The sequence below is a fragment of the Carcharhinus amblyrhynchos genome, unplaced genomic scaffold (genome assembly GCF_965287045.1).
Source record: "Carcharhinus amblyrhynchos unplaced genomic scaffold, sCarAmb.v2.hapA scaffold_58, whole genome shotgun sequence".
NCBI classification, from domain to species: Eukaryota; Metazoa; Chordata; class Chondrichthyes; order Carcharhiniformes; family Carcharhinidae; genus Carcharhinus; species Carcharhinus amblyrhynchos.
The window spans coordinates 1116956-1135132 of record NW_027649798.1 but is presented as its reverse complement, the minus strand read 5'-3'; the positions used below and the strand labels follow the sequence as shown (position 1 = coordinate 1135132).

Genomic DNA, 18177 nt, shown 5'->3' with positions numbered 1-18177 from the left:
GTCACTCTCTGTATAACTGATAGACCCTCACTCCCACCCAGTCACTCTCTGTATAACGGATAGACCCTCACTCCCACCCAGTCACTCTCTGTATAACTGATAGACCCTCACTCCCACCCAGTCACTCTCTGTATAACGGATAGACCCTCACTCCCACCCAGTCACTCTGTATAACGGATAGACCCTCACTCCCACCCAGTCACTCTGTATAACGGATAGACCCTCACTCCCACCCAGTCACTCTCTGTATAACTGATAGACCCTCACTCCCACCCAGTCACTCTCTGTACAATCGATAGACCCTCACTCCCACCCAGTCACTCTCTGTATAACTGATAGACCCTCACTCCCACCCAGTCACTCTCTGTACAATCGATAGACCCTCACTCCCACCCAGTCACTCTCTGTATAACTGATAGACCCTCACTCCCACCCAGTCACTCTCTGTATAGTTGATAGACCCTCACTCCCACCCAGTCACTCTGTGTCTTTTGTTGATTGTTGAAAGTGAATCCCAGATTCTGGCTCTAACATACGAACATGAGTGCTCGCTGTCCGGTCAGTGTAGCCAAGGCAATATACTGTCTCACCTACATATTTTCTATTAAATTAAAAATACACATCCAAGCCCTGTTGGAGTCTGGGTTGAAATGGTAATTCTCGCACAGGACTCTCTGCCCACTCCTTGACTCTCGGTGTGCCCTGTGACTGAGTAACACAGCAGGAAAATGTAATCATAGTTCTCGCAGTAATCATGTATATGAGCCATTTCCCAGTGTAAAACTGGTGAACTACCGGGACCCAAGCACCGCCATTTTCACCAATTTATATTTCCCACTCCGTGGTGAGCATGAGATTTACAAATTGCTGGAGTCTGGGATGTACTGGCAGTGATTTAACTTTAAACTTTATAATCACTGCAGTATCTCTGCTGTCCTTCTCCTCTTCCAGGCAGAATTCTGTCCAGCCGAAAGTAAGAATGAGAGCAATAGCAGTTTGCAGGAAGAGGCTGCACCTGAGGCTGTATCCCTCGTAAGTATAATATTCCAGAGTACCTTTCAATGTTGCGCAGATTGTGACAGGGTCCGCATAGCACAGATTATGAAGGGGGCTACATTGCACAGATAGCAAGAGGGTCCGCATAACGCAGATTGCGATGGGGGCCGTGTTGCCCAGGCTGTGCCAGCTAATGCATGGCGCAGATTGCGATGGGGCCACGTTACACAGACTGCAACAAGTAACATATAGCACAGACTGCAACAGGTAACGCGTAGCACAGACTGTGACAAGTAACGCGTAGCACAGACTGTGACAAGTAACGCGTAGGACAGACTGCGACAGGTAACGCCTAGCACAGGCTTTGACAGGTAACACGTCGCGCAGATTGCGACAGGTAATGCGTTGCACAAACTGTGACAGGGACTGCATAGCGCAGACTGCAATGGAGACTGCGTTCGTTGTACAGACTGCAAGGGGGACCGCGTTTGTATCCCTAGTAAGTATAATATTCCAGAGAATCTTCCAATGTTGTGCAGACTGCGACGGGGATAGCGGTGCGCAGACTGCGATGGGGACCGCATTGCAGAGACTGTAACAAGGGCTGCATTGCGCAGACTGCGACGGGGACCGTGTTGCGCAGACTGCGACGGGGACCGTGTTGCGCAGACTGCGACGGGGACCGTGTTGCGCAGACTGCGACGGGGACCGTGTTGCGCAGACTGCGACGGGGACCGTGTTGCGCAGACTGCGACGGGGACCGTGTTGCGCAGACTGCGACGGGGACCGTGTTGCGCAGACTGCGACGGGGACCGTGTTGCGCAGACTGCGACGGGGACCGTGTTGCGCAGACTGCGACGGGGACCGTGTTGCGCAGACTGCGACGGGGACCGTGTTGCGCAGACTGCGACGGGGACCGTGTTGCGCAGACTGCGACGGGGACCGTGTTGCGCAGACTGCGACGGGGACCGTGTTGCGCAGACTGCGACGGGGACCGTGTTGCGCAGACTGCGACGGGGACCGTGTTGCGCAGACTGCGACGGGGACCGTGTTGCGCAGACTGCGACGGAGACCGCGTTGCAGAGACTGCGACGGGGACCGCGTTGCAGAGACTGCGACGGGGACCGCGTTGCAGAGACTGCGACGGGGACCGCGTTGCGCAGACTGCGACGGGGACCGCGTTGCGCAGACTGCGACGGGGACCGCGTTGCGCAGACTGCGACGGGGACCGCGTTGCGCAGACTGCGACGGGGACCGCGTTGCGCAGACTGCGACGGGGACCGCGTTGCGCAGACTGCGACGGGGACCGCGTTGCGCAGACTGCGACGGGGACCGCGTTGCGCAGACTGCGACGGGGACCGCGTTGCGCAGACTGCGACGGAGACCGCGTTGCGCAGACTGCGACGGAGACCGCATTGCAGAGACTGCGACGGGGACCGCATTGCAGAGACTGCGACGGAGACCGCATTGCAGAGACTGCGACGGGGACCGCATTGCAGAGACTGTGATGGGGACTGTGATGGGGACCGTGTTGCGCAGACTGCAATGGGGGCAGCATTGCGGCAACTGTGATGGGGACCGTTTTGTGCAGACTGTGACGGGGACCGTGTTGCGCAAACTGTGACGGGGACCGCGTTGCAGAGACTGACGGGGACCGTGTTGCACAGACTGTGACGGGGACCGCGTTGCAGAGACTGTGACGGGGACCGCGTTGCAGAGACTGTGACGGGGACCGTGTTGCAGAGACTGTGACAGGGACCGCGTTGCACAGATTGCGACGGGGACGGTGTTGCGGCAACTGTGACGGGGACCGCGTTGCGCAGACTGTGACGGGGACCGCGTTGCGCAGACTGTGACGGGGACCGCGTTGCGCAGACTGTGACGGGGACCGCGTTGCGCAGACTGTTTTAATTCATTTGGGTGTGGGTGTCACTGACAAGGCCAGTATTTTCCCATTGTTAATTACAAAGTTGTGGGGGAGATGCCATCCTGAATGCCTGCAGTTGGTCTGATGCTTATTGTAATATCTTTTTGGAGATTGTGTTTCAGAGAGATGTACCTCATCTGTGTATAGATTGTGCTGTTGCGGATGGTCCAGTCTGTGTTATATTGAGCGTTGACAGAGTGGCAATAATGTCTGCAGAAGCTGCATTATCTCTGATTCTCACTAGGGTTTGGAGGAAGAGGAGGTGATAGCTGGAGATGGAAATAACTGGGAAGCGTCTCTGGAGAAACTGCCACCTCTGGGCAAAATCACAAAAACGGAATCACAGGTTATTGTGTCTCCCAGGTAAGAAAATAACAACTGAGCAAGGGGAAAGCTTCTTTCAGATGCTCAATTGAATAGATCCTCACCTCACATACTATCCATTGTGTCTCATTTAATCCTCTTATCAGCTCATACCCTCCTACCCCATACTCCCAATCCACTGACTATTCTCAGGGGTTGTCAGGGACTGACAGAATTCTGGCCAGCCAGTGACACCCTCACTGCCTGAACATTTGTTTAAATTCCCAATAACTATTCCTCCCCCCTGACCTGGGCATTGTGCAGTGAGAAGGGATTGGTTGGCAGTCTGATTGTGAGAGAACCCTTGGGGACAAATGACCATAATATGGTAGAGTTCTTTGACAAGGTGGATAGTGGTGTAGTCAGTGCAGACTAGGTGGGCCGAATGGCTTCCTGTGCTGTAGGGATTCTATGAATTCAACACTCTTGCTTGTGCACTCTGGGTTAGTTGCACACAGACTCTTTTTATACTGTGTCTCAGCTGTTTCAGGGCCTGGTTTAAACCAGGTTACAGGAGAGATTGGCTTTCCTCTCTTTAAAAGAGACATAACTATCACGAATCTGACAGCTTTGTTTTATTCATTCATGGGATGTGGGCATCGCTGACTGGGTCAGCATTTGTTGTCTATCCGTAATTGCCCCTGAACTGAGTGTCTCGCGAGGGTCATTTCAGAGGACAGTTGAGAGTCAACCACATTGCTGTGGGTCTGGAGTCACGTGTAGGCCAGACCGGGTAAGGATGGCAGATTTCCTTCCCGAAAGGACATTAGTGAATCAGATGGGTTTTTCCAACAATGGTTTCATGATAAACTTCCTAGATTTTTATTAAATTCCAATTTCACTATCTGCCGTGCTGGATTCAAAACCAGATCCCCAGAGCTTTACCCTGGTTAACAACGCCACAATGCAACTCCCTGTACTCAGCTCTAAGGCAAGGGATTAACTCTTAAACTCCTACACTTACCAAATGGTCACCCTCTTTGCTCATCACAGACACCCGCCCCCAATATCCACCACCCCTTCCCCAATATCCACCACCCCTTCCCCATATCCCCAAACCACCCCTTCCCCATATCCCCAAACCACCCCTTCCCCATATCCCCAAACCACCCCTTCCCCATATCCCCAAACCACCCCTTCCCCATATCCCCAAACCACCCCTTCCCCATATCCCCAAACCACCCCTTCCCCATATCCCCAAACCACCCCTTCCCCATATCCCCAAACCACCCCTTCCCCATATCCCCAAACCACCCCTTCCCCATATCCCCTAACCACCCCTTCCCCATATCCCCAAACCACTCCCTCTCCGTATCCCCAAACCACCCCTCTCCATATCCCCAAGCCACCCCTTCCCCATATCCCCAAACCACCCCTTCCCCATATCCCTAAACCATCCTCCCTTCCGCATACCCACACCCACCCCTTCCCCGTATCCCCAAACCACCCCTTCTCCATATCCCTAAACCATCCTCCCTTCCGCCTATCCCCACCCATCCCTTCTCCGTATCCCCAAACCACCCCTTCCCCATATCATTCTACCATCTCCTCCTCACAACCCGCACCTACCTGTTCCCGATATCTTGGCCCGCTCTTGGCCAATCTCCCCACCTACACGTGTGTTTTAATTATAAGTTAAGTTCCCTGATGTAAGCTGCATGTGCTTTTTTTCAGAGTATTCCATTCCTTACCTCCTGTTCCTTAACTTTCATCCTCATTCTTCATTACATGTGTGAAAACCTGTCAGAGATATTTCAGTCTGTCCACTGTAACTGCACTGCCACAAAGATATTGAAGCTGCAGAAGATGGATTATTTTCCTATTTCTGTCTGCTCTTCAGAATCAGCCTGTCTAAGCTCTTTGTTTGTTAGTGCCAGGACTCCCTTTAACTGATGCTTATCCAGTTACTGATCTTGTCTGGTTATTATCGCCATTCTGCCCTCGGGATCAGTGTGAAAACTTTATGTTACCATCCCCTAGTTGCGCTGAGCTGGGTGAGTTTATTAGACTTTTTCACAGGGCTGGAGAAACATAGAGGGTTCATTTTCTTTATTGAGAGCTATCCAAATTGTGAGCAGTGGGCCTCATCATCATCTTCTGAAGGGGTAGCTGGAGATGGACAATAAATGCTGGCCTGTACTGCTAAGATTCGGAGCGCTCCTTGACGCCCACCTCTTGAACCTCTGCAGTCCATGTGGTACAGGGACTCCCACTGCAGTTCCAGGACTTCAATCCAGTGACAATGAAAGAACAGCAGTATCGATCCAAGTTCAGTTTATTCCCATGCATGTGCTGTGCATGTCCTTTTAGGTGGTGGAGTGAGTGAATACTGAGTCCAGTGGTTGCTGCAAGAGTTTCAGAGCCTCATGGGGCTGCAGTTTGGACAGGTCTGTCATCTCATGTTAACACCAATTGTCCCAGAATTGTGGCAAGCCCCTCCACCATAATGTGAAAATATCTGCAGCACCCAGAAGTTAATCCTAACATTTCCTGATTTAGGGATTCATCTTTATTCTCACAAGAACTACTGAAGTCATTCTTGTTATTTCCCCCATTCAGTAAGTCAGAAAGTAGACAGCTGCGACGACCCAGGAGTACATCACTGAAAGATCGGCACACTTCAAAGATACAAGGTGACAGAGCCGGCAGTTTCGACAGCGAGTGCTTGCCAGACTCCAGATTCAACACTCAGGTTAATCAGAATACCGGATTTCTTCCCGCACCCCTTCCACAGTTTAGCCCCCATCTCATGGAGCCACTGTCTTGCTGCAATACAGTTGCGTAGGCATCAGCCAACCTCCAGTATCTTGTCCAAGACGCCATCCTTAATGTCAGAGCCCAGACGGTGGTACTAATCCTCATATACAAAATATGTGCAGAAGCAAGCCATTCACTTGCTGCAGCCTGCCCCATCATTCAGTTTCAACATTCCCATCTACCCCTATAATCTTAGATTCTTGTTCAGCAAGGAAATCAATCCATCTTAAAAATATTCAGTGACCCTGCCTCCGCTGCCTTCTGAGGCAGAGAGTTCATCTCTGCCCTAAAAGGGTGACCCCAATTTTAAAGAAGTGCCTCGTTCATTCTGGAGTCGCTCACAAGAAGAACCATCCTTTCCACGCCCACCTGATCAATATCATTCAGGATTTTATATCCTTCACTCAGGTCACCCCTCACTCTTCTAAAACTCCAGTGGAAACAAGTCCAGCCTGCCCAACTTTTCCTCATAAGACAACTCACTCACTCCAGGGATCAATCTAGTAAACCTCCTCTGAACCACCTGCAATGTCCTTCCCGAAATAAGGAGACTAAAACTGCACACGGTAGTCTCGCCAATGTCCTGTATAATACCCTTATCTTTATGTTCAATTCCTCTCGTAATAAAGGACAGCATTCCATTAGCCCTCCTGATTACTTCCTGATCTGCATACTAACTTATTGTGACAGGTGCACTCAATCACCCAGATCCCTCTGCACTTTGGAATTGTACAGCCCTTTGCCATTTAAATACTCTGCTTTTTTAATTCTTCAGGTTAAAGTGAACAGCTCCACATTTTGCCACATTATATACCATCTGCCTATTCATACAAGTAATCCAAATCTGTCTATAACCTCTTTATGCCACAAAGCCCTTTACTAATTATCTTTGTATCGTCTGTAAATTTAGCTACCATGCCTTTCCTCCCATCATCAAAGTCATTGACATAAATTGTAAAATATTGAGGCCCCAGTGGGACTCCACTCATCATTTCCTGCCCCTTAATAAGACCCATTTAAACATTCTTTAAAATTCATCTACATGTGGGCGGCGCTGGCTCGGCCAGCATTTATTGCCCATCCCTAGTTGCCCTTGAGAAGGTGATGGTGAGCTGCCTTCTTGTGGTGTAGGTACACACACAATGCAATTAAGGAGGGAATTCCAGATTTTGACCTAGAGACAATGAAGGAATGGCGATATATATAAGTGACTCCAGGTGGTGGTGTTCCCAGGTATTTGCTGCTCTTGTCCTTCGAGATGATAGCAGTTGTGGATTTGGAAGTTGTTGCCAAGGAACGTTGGTGAATTTCTTCAGTGCATCCTGTAGATAGTACGCACTGCTGCCACTGAGCGTCAGTGGTGGGAGGGAGTGGATGTCTGTGGATATGGTGCCAGTGAAGTGGGCTGCTTTGTCCTGGATGGTATCAAGCTACTTGAGTGTTGTTGGAGCTGCACCCATCCAGGCAAGTGGGGAGTATTCCATCACACTCCTGACTTGTGCCTTGTAGATGGTGGACAGGCTCTGGGGAGTCAGGAGGTGAGTTACTCGCTGCAGGATTCCGAGTGTAATGATTGTGATATCTATCTCTTTAAGATAGTTCAGCAGACGAGGGTCACCTGACATGAGGGATCAATGGGAACCGAGAGTAAGTGATCACCCCAGAGGACAGAGTCCTCTCTCGGATAGAATATATCTGGAAGCCATGTAGTAAGCATGTAAAGGCTGGAGTAACTGGATAGGCTTCATGAAGGCAGCCTAAGGCTGCAAACCCCTGTACCTAATTTCTCTGATGGTTCCTAACAAAGTCTGAAATCTCTTAACATCACCTGAGTGTTACTGTATAAAATATTGGCAGTGTATTAGATGAGATTGATGGCACAGACAACCTGTGAGCACCCAATTTATTGGAAGTTTGGACATACGGGTGCCCACCCAAGTGACCTTTCTGTGGAACAGATTCAGAGAGAGTTGTCCAGGGCAGCACAGTGGTTAACACTGCTGCCTCACAGCGCTAGGGATCCAGGTTCAATTCCCAGCTTGGATCACCGTCTGTGTGGAGTCTGCACATTCTACCCACGTCTTTGTGGGCTTCTTCTGAGTGCTTCAGTTTCTTCCCACAGTCCAAAGATGTGCGGTTAGGTGGATTGGCCACGCTAAATTGCCCCTTAGCGTCAGGGCGACTAGCTGGGGTAAATATATGGGGATAGGGCCTGGGTGGGATTGTGCTCAGTGCAGACTCGAAGGGCTGAATTGCTTCCTTCTGCACTGTAAGATTCTATGATTCTAAGGTAGTGCCAGACTCTGAGGCACAGACAAAGTACAAACCCAGTATGGCTGATGAGTTAAACCATTTGGAATGATAGAGAAAATTAAACTGAAGATTGATTCGCCTTCAGGAGCAAGAGAAGTAAGCCTGAACTGAAGAAAGAAGGACAGTTGTGTCTGAAGTAAAAAGAAGGGGTACACCCAGCTAGAAGAGGCAATGTCCAGATGTAAAGATAAAGTGAGCAGAGCCTGCAAAGGGTGTGGGTAGAGACCCCTGCACCGAGGGACTGCAGCCAGTGAAGATTACCACTTTTGGAACACAACTAGTCTTGTAGCTGCTAGAAAGAAAGCTGAAAAGTTTTGTTTGAAAGAAGCAGCTATTGGTCCCAAGTGAAGAGTGAGCATCATAACAAAAAGAACGGCATTGGGAGAGGAAAGAAAAGCAGACATTCCAGCCAACAAAAACAAGAAAACTGCAGAAATTTTTGTGGAAGTCTTCTAACAAAAATGAGAAATTAACAGTCTAAAAAGGAGCTGCAGTTTCTCACCAAGACTCCAGATGTGTAGGAAAAGCCCAGACAGAGAAACAGCAGCTTGGCAGTGAAAAGATGAAAAGTCAACAGTCTTAAAGCAGGAGTGCATTTAAAGTTGTGCAACATTTAATGCAACAACCACGAGAAGAGACAAGGAACAGGAAAATCTGAGAAGATTACTGACTGCTGCACTCTCCACTCAGGACCATTAGCTGCTTCTTTCAAACTAAACCACCTTTAGAAAAAGATATTGACTATTTGGCTGAACTATGTCCCTCATTATTTTATAGACCTCTATAAGGTCACCCCTCAACCTTCTACGCTCCAGAGAAAAAAGTCCCAGTCTTTCCAGCCTCCCCTTATAACTCAATCCATCAAGTCCCAGTAGCATCCTAGTAAATCTTTTCTGCACTCTTTCTAGTTTAATAATATCCTTTCTATAATAGGGTGACCAGAATTGCATACAGTATTCCAAGTGTGGCCTTACCAATGTCTTGTACAACTTCGACAAGACATCCCAACTCCTGTACTCAATGTTCTGACCGATGAAACCAAGCATGCTGAATGCCTTCTTCACCACTCTGTCCATCTGTGACTCCACTTTCAAGGAGCTATGAACATGTACTCTAAATACATTACTTAACAGTGCCACAACTGTCGGTCCATCTATTGCTACTTCAGGCGAATATCAAAGTAAAGGAGAAGAGTTATATTAAAAAAAACAACCGCAGGAGATGGAGCTGCAATTGGCTCAGGCTAAACTTTAACTGTTGGAGGCTGAGTGCAAAATGCAGGCAGAAGTGAAAGCAACTATATTCGATAAAGAGCTGCTCCTGTCCAAGCAGAACACTGGGTGCTGCAGAATACAAAAGGAAGAAATTGGTAAATGAAGGCAGCCAGTTGAAGGAGTTGTGTGCAGAATGTTGGACAATGCAGCAGATCAGACAGAGAAGGAAACAGGCTGCATCCAGAACAAGATTACTGAATTGGTCACACAAATAGAAATGCAGAAGAACTAATCCAATAATGTGCTGAATGAGAAAGGTGCTGAATAGAAACACCAGAAGAAACTTTAGGGGGGGGAAGGGTGCGAGGGTAGGTGACGTTACGAGGTCTAAAGTTAAGGATAGGGTACAGGTAAGGGAAGAGGCCGAGGATGTCCCAATAATAGAGGGAGTAGGGGGCGTGAGTATGGTTGGTGGCGTTACGGCAAATAGGGTCCAGGTGAAGGCTGGGATGAAAGCGCTTTATCTGAATGCACGAAGCATTCGGAATAAAGTGGATGAGCTGGTGGCGCAGATCGACACAAATGGATACGATCTGGTGGCCATTACAGAGACATGGCTGCAAGGTGACAGGGACTGGGAGCTGAATGTCCAGGGGTATCAAGTGTTTAGGAAGGATAGGCAGGAGGGAAAAGGGGGGGGTGTAGCTCTGCTGATTAAGGATAGCATCAACGTGGTAGCAAGGGATGATATTGGAGCCAAAGAGCAGAAAGTGGAATCGTTGTGGGTGGAGATTAGGAACAGCAAAGGGAGGAAGACGCTGGTGGGTGTTGTCTATAGGCCCCCGAATAATGATCTGGAGGCGGGGCGGGCTGTTAACGCGCAAATAAGTGCGGCGTGTAGGAATGGGACGGCCGTAGTTATGGGGGATTTCAATCTGCATATTGATTGGTCGACCCATGTTGGACGCGGTGGGCTCGAGGAGAGTTCTTGGATTGCTGCCGGGATAATTTCCTTGAACAGTGTGTGTTGGAGCCGACGAGGGAGCGAGCTATCTTGGATCTGGTGCTATGTAATGAGGCGGGTAGAATTAGGGACCTTGTGGTGAAGGATCCTCTTGGAGAGAGTGATCATTGTATGGTGGAGTTTCTGGTGCAGATGGAGGAGGAGAAAGTGGATTCCTGGACACGCGTCCTTTGTTTGAATAGAGGGGAGTACGGTAGGATGAGAGAGGAATTGGCGAATGTGGACTGGGGGAGCGCGTTGGAGGGAGGGTCTGCTGAGGAGCAGTGGAGGATCTTTAAGGAGACCTTTCTTGGTGCTCAGCAGAAATTTATTCCGATGGTCAAAAAGGACCGTAGGAGGAGAGGTAATAAGCCGTGGATAACAAAGGAGGTGAAGGAAAGTGTTAAATTAAAAGCGGAGGAATTTAGAGTAGCTAAGAGTAGTGGGCGAGAAGAGGATTGGGAGACGTTGAAATGTCAACAAAGATTGACAAAGAAGTTAATAAAGGAGGGTAGGAGAAACTATGAAGCTGGGCTAGTGCTTAATATAAAAAAGGATAGCAAGAGTTTTTATAAATATATAGAAAGGAAGAGGCTGGCTAGGGTGAACGTTGGTCCTTTAGAGGATGAGAAAGGGGACCTAGTGGTAGGGGATGGGGATATGGCTAAGGTATTGAATAACTTTTTTGTTTCTGTCTTCACGGAGGAGGACGTGAATAATTTGCTGGGTGTCGTTAGCGATGGAAAGGTGGTAGGACTGGAGGGTCTTAATGACGTTACTGTTACTAGAGAGGCGGTGCTCGACAGACTGGAGGGGCTGATTGTGGACAAGTCCCCAGGACTGGATGGAATGCGTCCGAGGGTTCTGAAAGAAATGGCGGAGGTGATAGTGGATGCCTTGGTGGTTATTTTCCAGACGTCGCTGGATTCCGGGGAAGTGCCGGAAGATTGGAAAACGGCTAATGTTAAGCCGTTGTTTAAGAAGGGTGCCAGGCAAAAGGTGGGGAATTATAGGCCGGTTAGTTTAACGTCTGTGGTAGGTAAAATGTTAGAATCCGTCATTAAGGAGGAAATTGCGAGGCATCTTGAAGGGAATTGCTTGATAGAGCAGACGCAGCACGGTTTCATTAAAGGGAAGTCGTGTCTGACAAATTTACTGGAGTTCTATGAGGATGTGTCTAGGGCGGTGGATAGAGGAGAGCCGGTGGATGTGGTCTTTCTGGATTTTCAGAAGGCGTTTGACAAAGTACCTCACAAGAGGTTATTGCAGAAGGTCGGGGGACATGGAGTTGGGGGTAGGGTGTTAGCGTGGATAGAGGATTGGTTGTCAAATAGGAGGCAGAGAGTGGGGGTCAACGGGTGCTATTCGGATTGGCGGATGGTGACTAGTGGAGTGCCCCAGGGGTCGGTGCTGGGGCCTCAGCTTTTTACCATTTATATAGATGATCTGGAGGAGGGAACCGAGTGTAGGGTGTCGAAACTTGCTGATGACACCAAGATTGGGGGAACGGCAAATTGTGCGGAGGGTGTGGAGAGTCTGCAGAAGGATCTAGATAGGCTGGGCGAATGGGCCAGGAAATGGCAAATGGAATTTAATGTTGGCAAGTGTGAGGTGGTCCACTTTGGTAGGAAGAATGGTAGGAAGGATTATTACTTACGTGGCGAAAAACTGCAGCAGGCGACGGTGCAGAGGGACCTCGGGGTCCTTGTGCATGAGTCGCAAAAACCCAGCTTGCAGGTGCAGCAGGTGGTCAGGAAGGCGAATGGGATGCTGGCCTTCATAGCGAGGGGGATTGAATATAAAAGTAGGGAGGTCTTGCTGCAGCTGTATAGGGCATTGGTGAGGCCGCAGCTGGAGTACTGTGTGCAGTTTTGGGCGCTGCACCTGCGCAAAAATATTTTGGCCTTGGAGGGAGTGCAGAGGAGGTTTACTAGGCTGATACCGGAGTTGAGGGGGTTGAGCTATGAGGAGAGGCTGAATAAACTAGGCTTGTACTCGTTAGAGTTTAGAAGAATGAGGGGAGATCTCATTGAGACGTATAAGATGATGAATGGGATGGATAGGATAGAGGTGGAGAGACTCTTCCCGCTCAAAAAAGACAGTAGGACTAGGGGGCACAGCCTCAAGATAAAGGGGGGGTGGTTTAGAACGGAGTTGAGGAGGAACTTCTTCACTCAAAGGGTGGTGAATCTCTGGAATTCTCTGCCCATTGAAGTGGTGGAGGCTGCCTCGCTAAATATTTTTAAGACGCGGGTTGATGGGTTTTTGATAAGAGAGGGGATTAAGGGTTATGGGGAGAGGGCGGGAATGTGGAACTGAGCCACGACAGATCAGCCATGATCTTATTGAATGGCAGGGCAGGCTGGAAGGGCTAGATGGCCTACTCCTGCTCCTATTTCTTATGTTCTTATTACACGGCCTCAGTTCCAGAACAGAGTACTGTGACCATTCCTTCACAAGCGACAGATGGAGATTGTGAATGAACTGTCTCAAGACTGTGTTGTATTGTGATGATGGATGTATTATAGTGCAGAGTGCTGGGAGACTCAAGTGGAGGCCGTTTTACAGGCTCCCCGCTGAGTGCCACATCCCCCACGTGTCTCTGGCAACTGGATTTGCAGAGCTGTCAGCCCCACGCCAATACCTGGCTCAGAGCTGAATAGATTATGTAAATTCATATCTCCATTTATTGTAAATCCCATTAGCGGGTCCGGGACTGAAATCTCCAGGCCCATCAGCCTCCTGCCCCCTGCCCCCCATGCCCCTGGGGCAGGGGTGTGGTCAATCCAGGAGTGTTTTGTCTGCGCCCCCCCCCCCCCCAACTTGTGGGGAGTTGGCAGCCTGACCCTGCTGGAGTGAAGGGGGAGCCATGGAGGCCCCCCAGAGGATTGTAGCAGGGGGCTGTTCCCCTTGGGCATTTCCACCTTGGCAGTGTCAGCCTGGGTCTTCTGACACTGCCTAAGGGGAAAAGTTCCAATGCCCAGGGGGCACGTTAGCACTGTCCGTCGATGCCTGAATGCCATGGAGTAACACCTAACCATTTCGTTTCACAAAAGCATGCTGACACTTCCCAATGACCTGATTTGCCATCAGTTCCCAGCTATAATCTTGTTAATATTCAATTCAACCACCTTCCCACAAGAGCCACCAGGCTAACTGACCAATAGTTTCCTGTGCTCTGCCTGCCTCCTTTCTTGAATTAGAGGGGTTAGATTTGATACTTCACAGTCTGGTGGAATCGTTCTAGAGTCGAATGAATTTTGGAAAATTAACACCAAATCCAGCTACTACCTCATTAGTCACCTCATTGAAGACCCTAGGATGAAGTCCATCAGGATATGGAGATTTGTTGGCCTGTAGCTCCCTTAGTTTGCTCAGTACACTTCCCTAGTGATTATAATTTCACCAAGTTCCTCTGTCCTTTCCACCTCCCCATTTACAGCTGTTACTGGAATGTTACTGATAATGCTCGATAGTGAAAACCAAAGCAAAATGTTTACTCATTTCATCTGCCATTTCCTTATTATTAACTCCCCATTCTCGTGCTCTGAGGGCTAATACTCACTTTACTCTTTTTATTTTTTAAATGCCAGTAGAAATCTTACTATCTGTATTTACATTTCTGTTACCCTCTCACTTTAATTTCTTTCTCCTGATTAACCTTTTATCATTCTTTGTCGTTCTTTACATTCTGACCAATCATCTGAGCTGTCACTCATCTTTGCATTTTGTTACTTTCTTTAAGTTCTTTAGTTAACTATGGATGTGGCTCCTTCCCTAGGATTTTTCTTTAGACAAAGAACAAGCCCCTCGGCCCTCCAAGTCTGCACCGATCATGCTGCCCGACTTAACTAAAATCCCCCACCCTTCAGGTTACCAAATCCCTCTATTCCCATTCTATTCATGTACTTGTCCAGACGCCCCTTAAAACTCACTATCGTATCTGCTTCCATCACCTCCCCCGGCAGCGAGTTCCAGGCACCCACCACCCTCTGTATAAAAAATCCGCCTCATACATCTCCTTTAAACCTTGCCCCTCGCACCTTAAACCTGTGTCCCCTAGTAATTGACTCTTCCACCCTGGGAAAAAGCTTACTATCCACTCTGTCCATGCCTCTCATAATCTTGTAGACTTCTATCAGGTCTCCCCTCAACCTCCGTCGTTCCAGTGAGAACAAACCAAGTTTCTCCAACCTCTCCTCATAGCTAATGCCCTCCACGCCAGGCAACATCCTGGTAAATCTTTTCTGTTTATCCTGAAATATCCCCTTAAATCTCTGTCACTGTTTCTCTTTGATTTATCCTCTAATCTAGCATCTCAGTTCACTGCAGCTAGCTCAGCTTTTAAACCCACAGAGTTCCCTTATTTATGTTTAAAATTCTCGTCTTAGACCCATTCTTCTCCCTTTCAAACTGGATGTAAAATTCAATTATTATCTCCAAAGTGAGACTTGAATCATTGTACGTTTATTTTGAAGGGAAGACTGTTTTCCACTGAGTCCATGTGGTACATCTGCTGAGATTTTTGTTTAGAGGCTCAGAGATGTGACCAGTGTGATTCTTTTCCTGCTCTGTGCTCTGAGTGGACAGCCAGTGTGAATTGCGAAGCATTACTCCATATTTCCTAAAGGTCAAAAGAAATTAGATTAACCTGTTGTGAAGTGAAGTTACCTTAAAGATCTGAAATCACATTTCGCATTGATTTTTTGTAAATTTGAATTGCAGAGCAGCGAAGGAAAAAGGAATTTGCAATTTCTGACCACATCTGTCTAGGTTGCAGTGTTAGAGAGCTGGCCCAGCGCCACACAGGCTGTTTACTCAGTGAGAGGAGAGCACTTTGTCATGAAGTAGCACACACTGGGAAAGTAACAGCCATTGTAATGGGCTGTATTGCCCCTTGCCATGCCCGTAGAGAACAGTGAGGAAAATCCAGGCTGAAGATCACAAGGCTTTGTGCTTTGCCAGCTCCCTGATACAACAAACACATTCTGATATCTTTTCCCAAATAATCACTCAGAACTTTAAGGAGCACTTATTTTCCAATATGGCAAGGGTGGACTCCAAATAAAAGATAGGTATATCGCTGTAGTATGGTGGCACAGTGGTTAGCACTGCTGCATCACAGCTCCAGAGAATTGGGTTTGACTCCCAGTTTAGGTCACTGTCTGTGTGGAGTCTGCACAGTCCAAAGATGTGTGCGTTAGGTTGATTGGCCATACTAAGAAATTGCCCCTTAGTGTCCAGGGATGTGTAGGTTAGAGGGATTAGTGGGTATAATGTGAAGGGATATGGGGATAGGGCCTTGGTGGGATTGTGGTCAGTGCAGACTCAATGGGCCGAAGGACCTCTTCCTGCACTATAGGATTCTATGATTCTCCCCATGTCTGTGTGGGTTTCCTCCGGTTGCTGCAGTTTCCATCAACAGTCCGAAAGACAGGCTGGTTAGGGTGCATTGGTCGTGCTAAATTCTCCCTCAGCGTACCCGAACAGGCGCTGGAATGTGGCGACTAGGAGAATTTCACAGTAATTTGATTGCAGTGTTAATGTAAGCCTACTTTTAAAACTAATAAATAAACTTTAACTTTTTTGTAGCCAGTTACTGTTATCACCACTTCCTCCTCTATTTGCTGCTTAGGTTCCTCGGAAATCTGTTTATGACCAACTCAACCAGATCCTGATTTCAGATGACCAGCTGCCAGAGAGCATTATCCTGGTAAACACAACAGACTGGCAGGGACAGGTAAGCAGAGACTGGCAGGGACAGGCAAGCAGAGACTGGCAGGGACAGGCAAGCAGAGACTGGCGGGGACAGGCAAGCAGAGACTGGCGGGGACAGGCAAGCAGAGACTGGCAGGGACAGGCAAGCAGAGACTGGCAGGGACAGGCAAGCAGAGACTGGCGGGGACAGGTAAGCAGAGACTGGCGGGGACAGGCAAGCAGAGACTGGCGGGGACAGGCAAGCAGAGACTGGCGGGGACAGGCAAGCAGAGACTGGCGGGGACAGGCAAGCAGAGACTGGCGGGGACAGGCAAGCACAACGCTGGGACAGAACACCTCTCTGAAAGCAACTGTAATGTGCAAGGTGAGGACAGCATTCCCAACTGGGGGAAAGGACTGAGGGAAAACTCTTTCGGAGAGAGGGAATCCAGGAAAACTGAACAAAAACTCATTCAGAGAAAGGTAGGGTGCAGGGGCACTGAGAGAGAGAGAGCTCAGAGAGAGAGGGGCCGTGGGGAGAGTGAGGGAGAGCTCGTTCAGACAGAGAGGGGCCGTGGGGAGAGTGAGGGAGAGCTTGTTCAGAGAGAGAGAGGAGCTGGGGAGAGTGAGGGAGAGCTTGTTCAGAGAGAGAAGCGCCGGTGGGAGTGAGGGAGAGCTTGTTCAGAGAGAGAGGTACTGGGGGAGTGAGGGAGAGCTCGCTCAGAGAGAGACAGGCTGGGGGGAGTGAGGGAGAGCTCGTTCAGAGAGAGAGAGGCTGGGGGGAGTGAGGGAGAGCTCGTTCAGAGAGAGAGAGGAGCTGAGGGAGTGAGGGAGAGCTCGTTCAGAGAAAGAGAGGCTGGGGAGAGTGAGGGAGAGCTCGTTCAGAGAGAGAGAGGAGCTGGGGGGAGTGAGGGAGAGCTCGCTCAGAGAGAGAGAGGCTGGGGAGAGTGAGGGAGAGCTCGCTCAGAGAGAGAGAGAGGCTGGGGGGAGTGAGGGAGAGCTCGTTCAGAGAGAGAGAGGCTGGGGGAGTGAGGGAGAGCTCATTCAGAGAGAGAGAGGAGCTGGGGAGAGTGAGGGAGAGCTCGTTCAGAGAGAGAGAGGCTGGGGGAGTGAGGGAGAGCTCGTTCAGAGAGAGAGAGGCTGGGGAGAGTGAGGGAGAGCTCGTTCAGAGAGAGAGAGGCTGGGGAGAGTGAGGGAGAGCTCGTTCAGAGAGAGAGAGGCTGGGGAGAGTGAGGGAGAGCTCGCTCAGAGAGAGAGAGAGGCTGGGGGAGTGAGGGGGAGTGAGGGAGAGCTCGTTCGGAGAGAGAGAGGAGCTGGGGGGAGTGAGGGAGAGCTCGTTCAGAGAGAGAGAGAGAGGCTGGGGAGAGTGAGGGAGAGCTCGTTCAGAGAGAGAGAGGCTGGGGAGAGTGAGGGAGAGCTCGTTCAGAGAGAGAGAGGCTGGGGAGAGTGAGGGAGAGCTCGTTCAGAGAGAGAGAGGCTGGGGAGAGTGAGGGAGAGCTCGCTCAGAGAGAGAGAGAGGCTGGGGGAGTGAGGGGGAGTGAGGGAGAGCTCGTTCGGAGAGAGAGAGGAGCTGGGGGGAGTGAGGGAGAGCTCATTCAGAGAGAGAGGCTGGGGGAGTGAGGGAGAGCTCGCTCAGAGAGAGAGAGGAGCTGGGGGGAGTGAGGGAGAGCTCGTTCAGAGAGAGAGAGGAGCTGGGGGGAGTGAGGGAGAGCTCGTTCAGAGAGAGAGAGGAGCTGGGGGGAGTGAGGGAGAGCTCGTTCAGAGAGAGAGAGGCTGGGGAGAGTGAGGGAGAGCTCGTTCAGAGAGAGAGAGGCTGGGGGAGTGAGGGAGAGCTCGTTCGGAGAGAGAGAGGAGCTGGGGGGAGTGAGGGAGAGCTCGTTCAGAGAGAGAGAGGCTGGGGAGAGTGA

The 18177-nt window shown here is 49.8% G+C and overlaps 1 protein-coding gene across 4 annotated transcripts in view; it reads left to right on the top strand.

Moving 5' to 3' along the window:
- Positions 1–18177, top strand: part of LOC145337674 (phosphofurin acidic cluster sorting protein 2-like) — a 489510-nt gene that overhangs the window by 326585 nt on the left and 144748 nt on the right. For all 4 annotated transcript variants that reach the window (XM_080182492.1, XM_080182493.1, XM_080182494.1 and 1 more), the window contains exons 11-14: positions 952–1032; positions 3168–3286; positions 5846–5978; positions 16209–16313. In XM_080182492.1, the coding sequence (XP_080038618.1) occupies positions 952–1032; positions 3168–3286; positions 5846–5978; positions 16209–16313 (438 nt within the window). The remainder of the gene's footprint in view (positions 1–951; positions 1033–3167; positions 3287–5845; positions 5979–16208; positions 16314–18177) is intronic.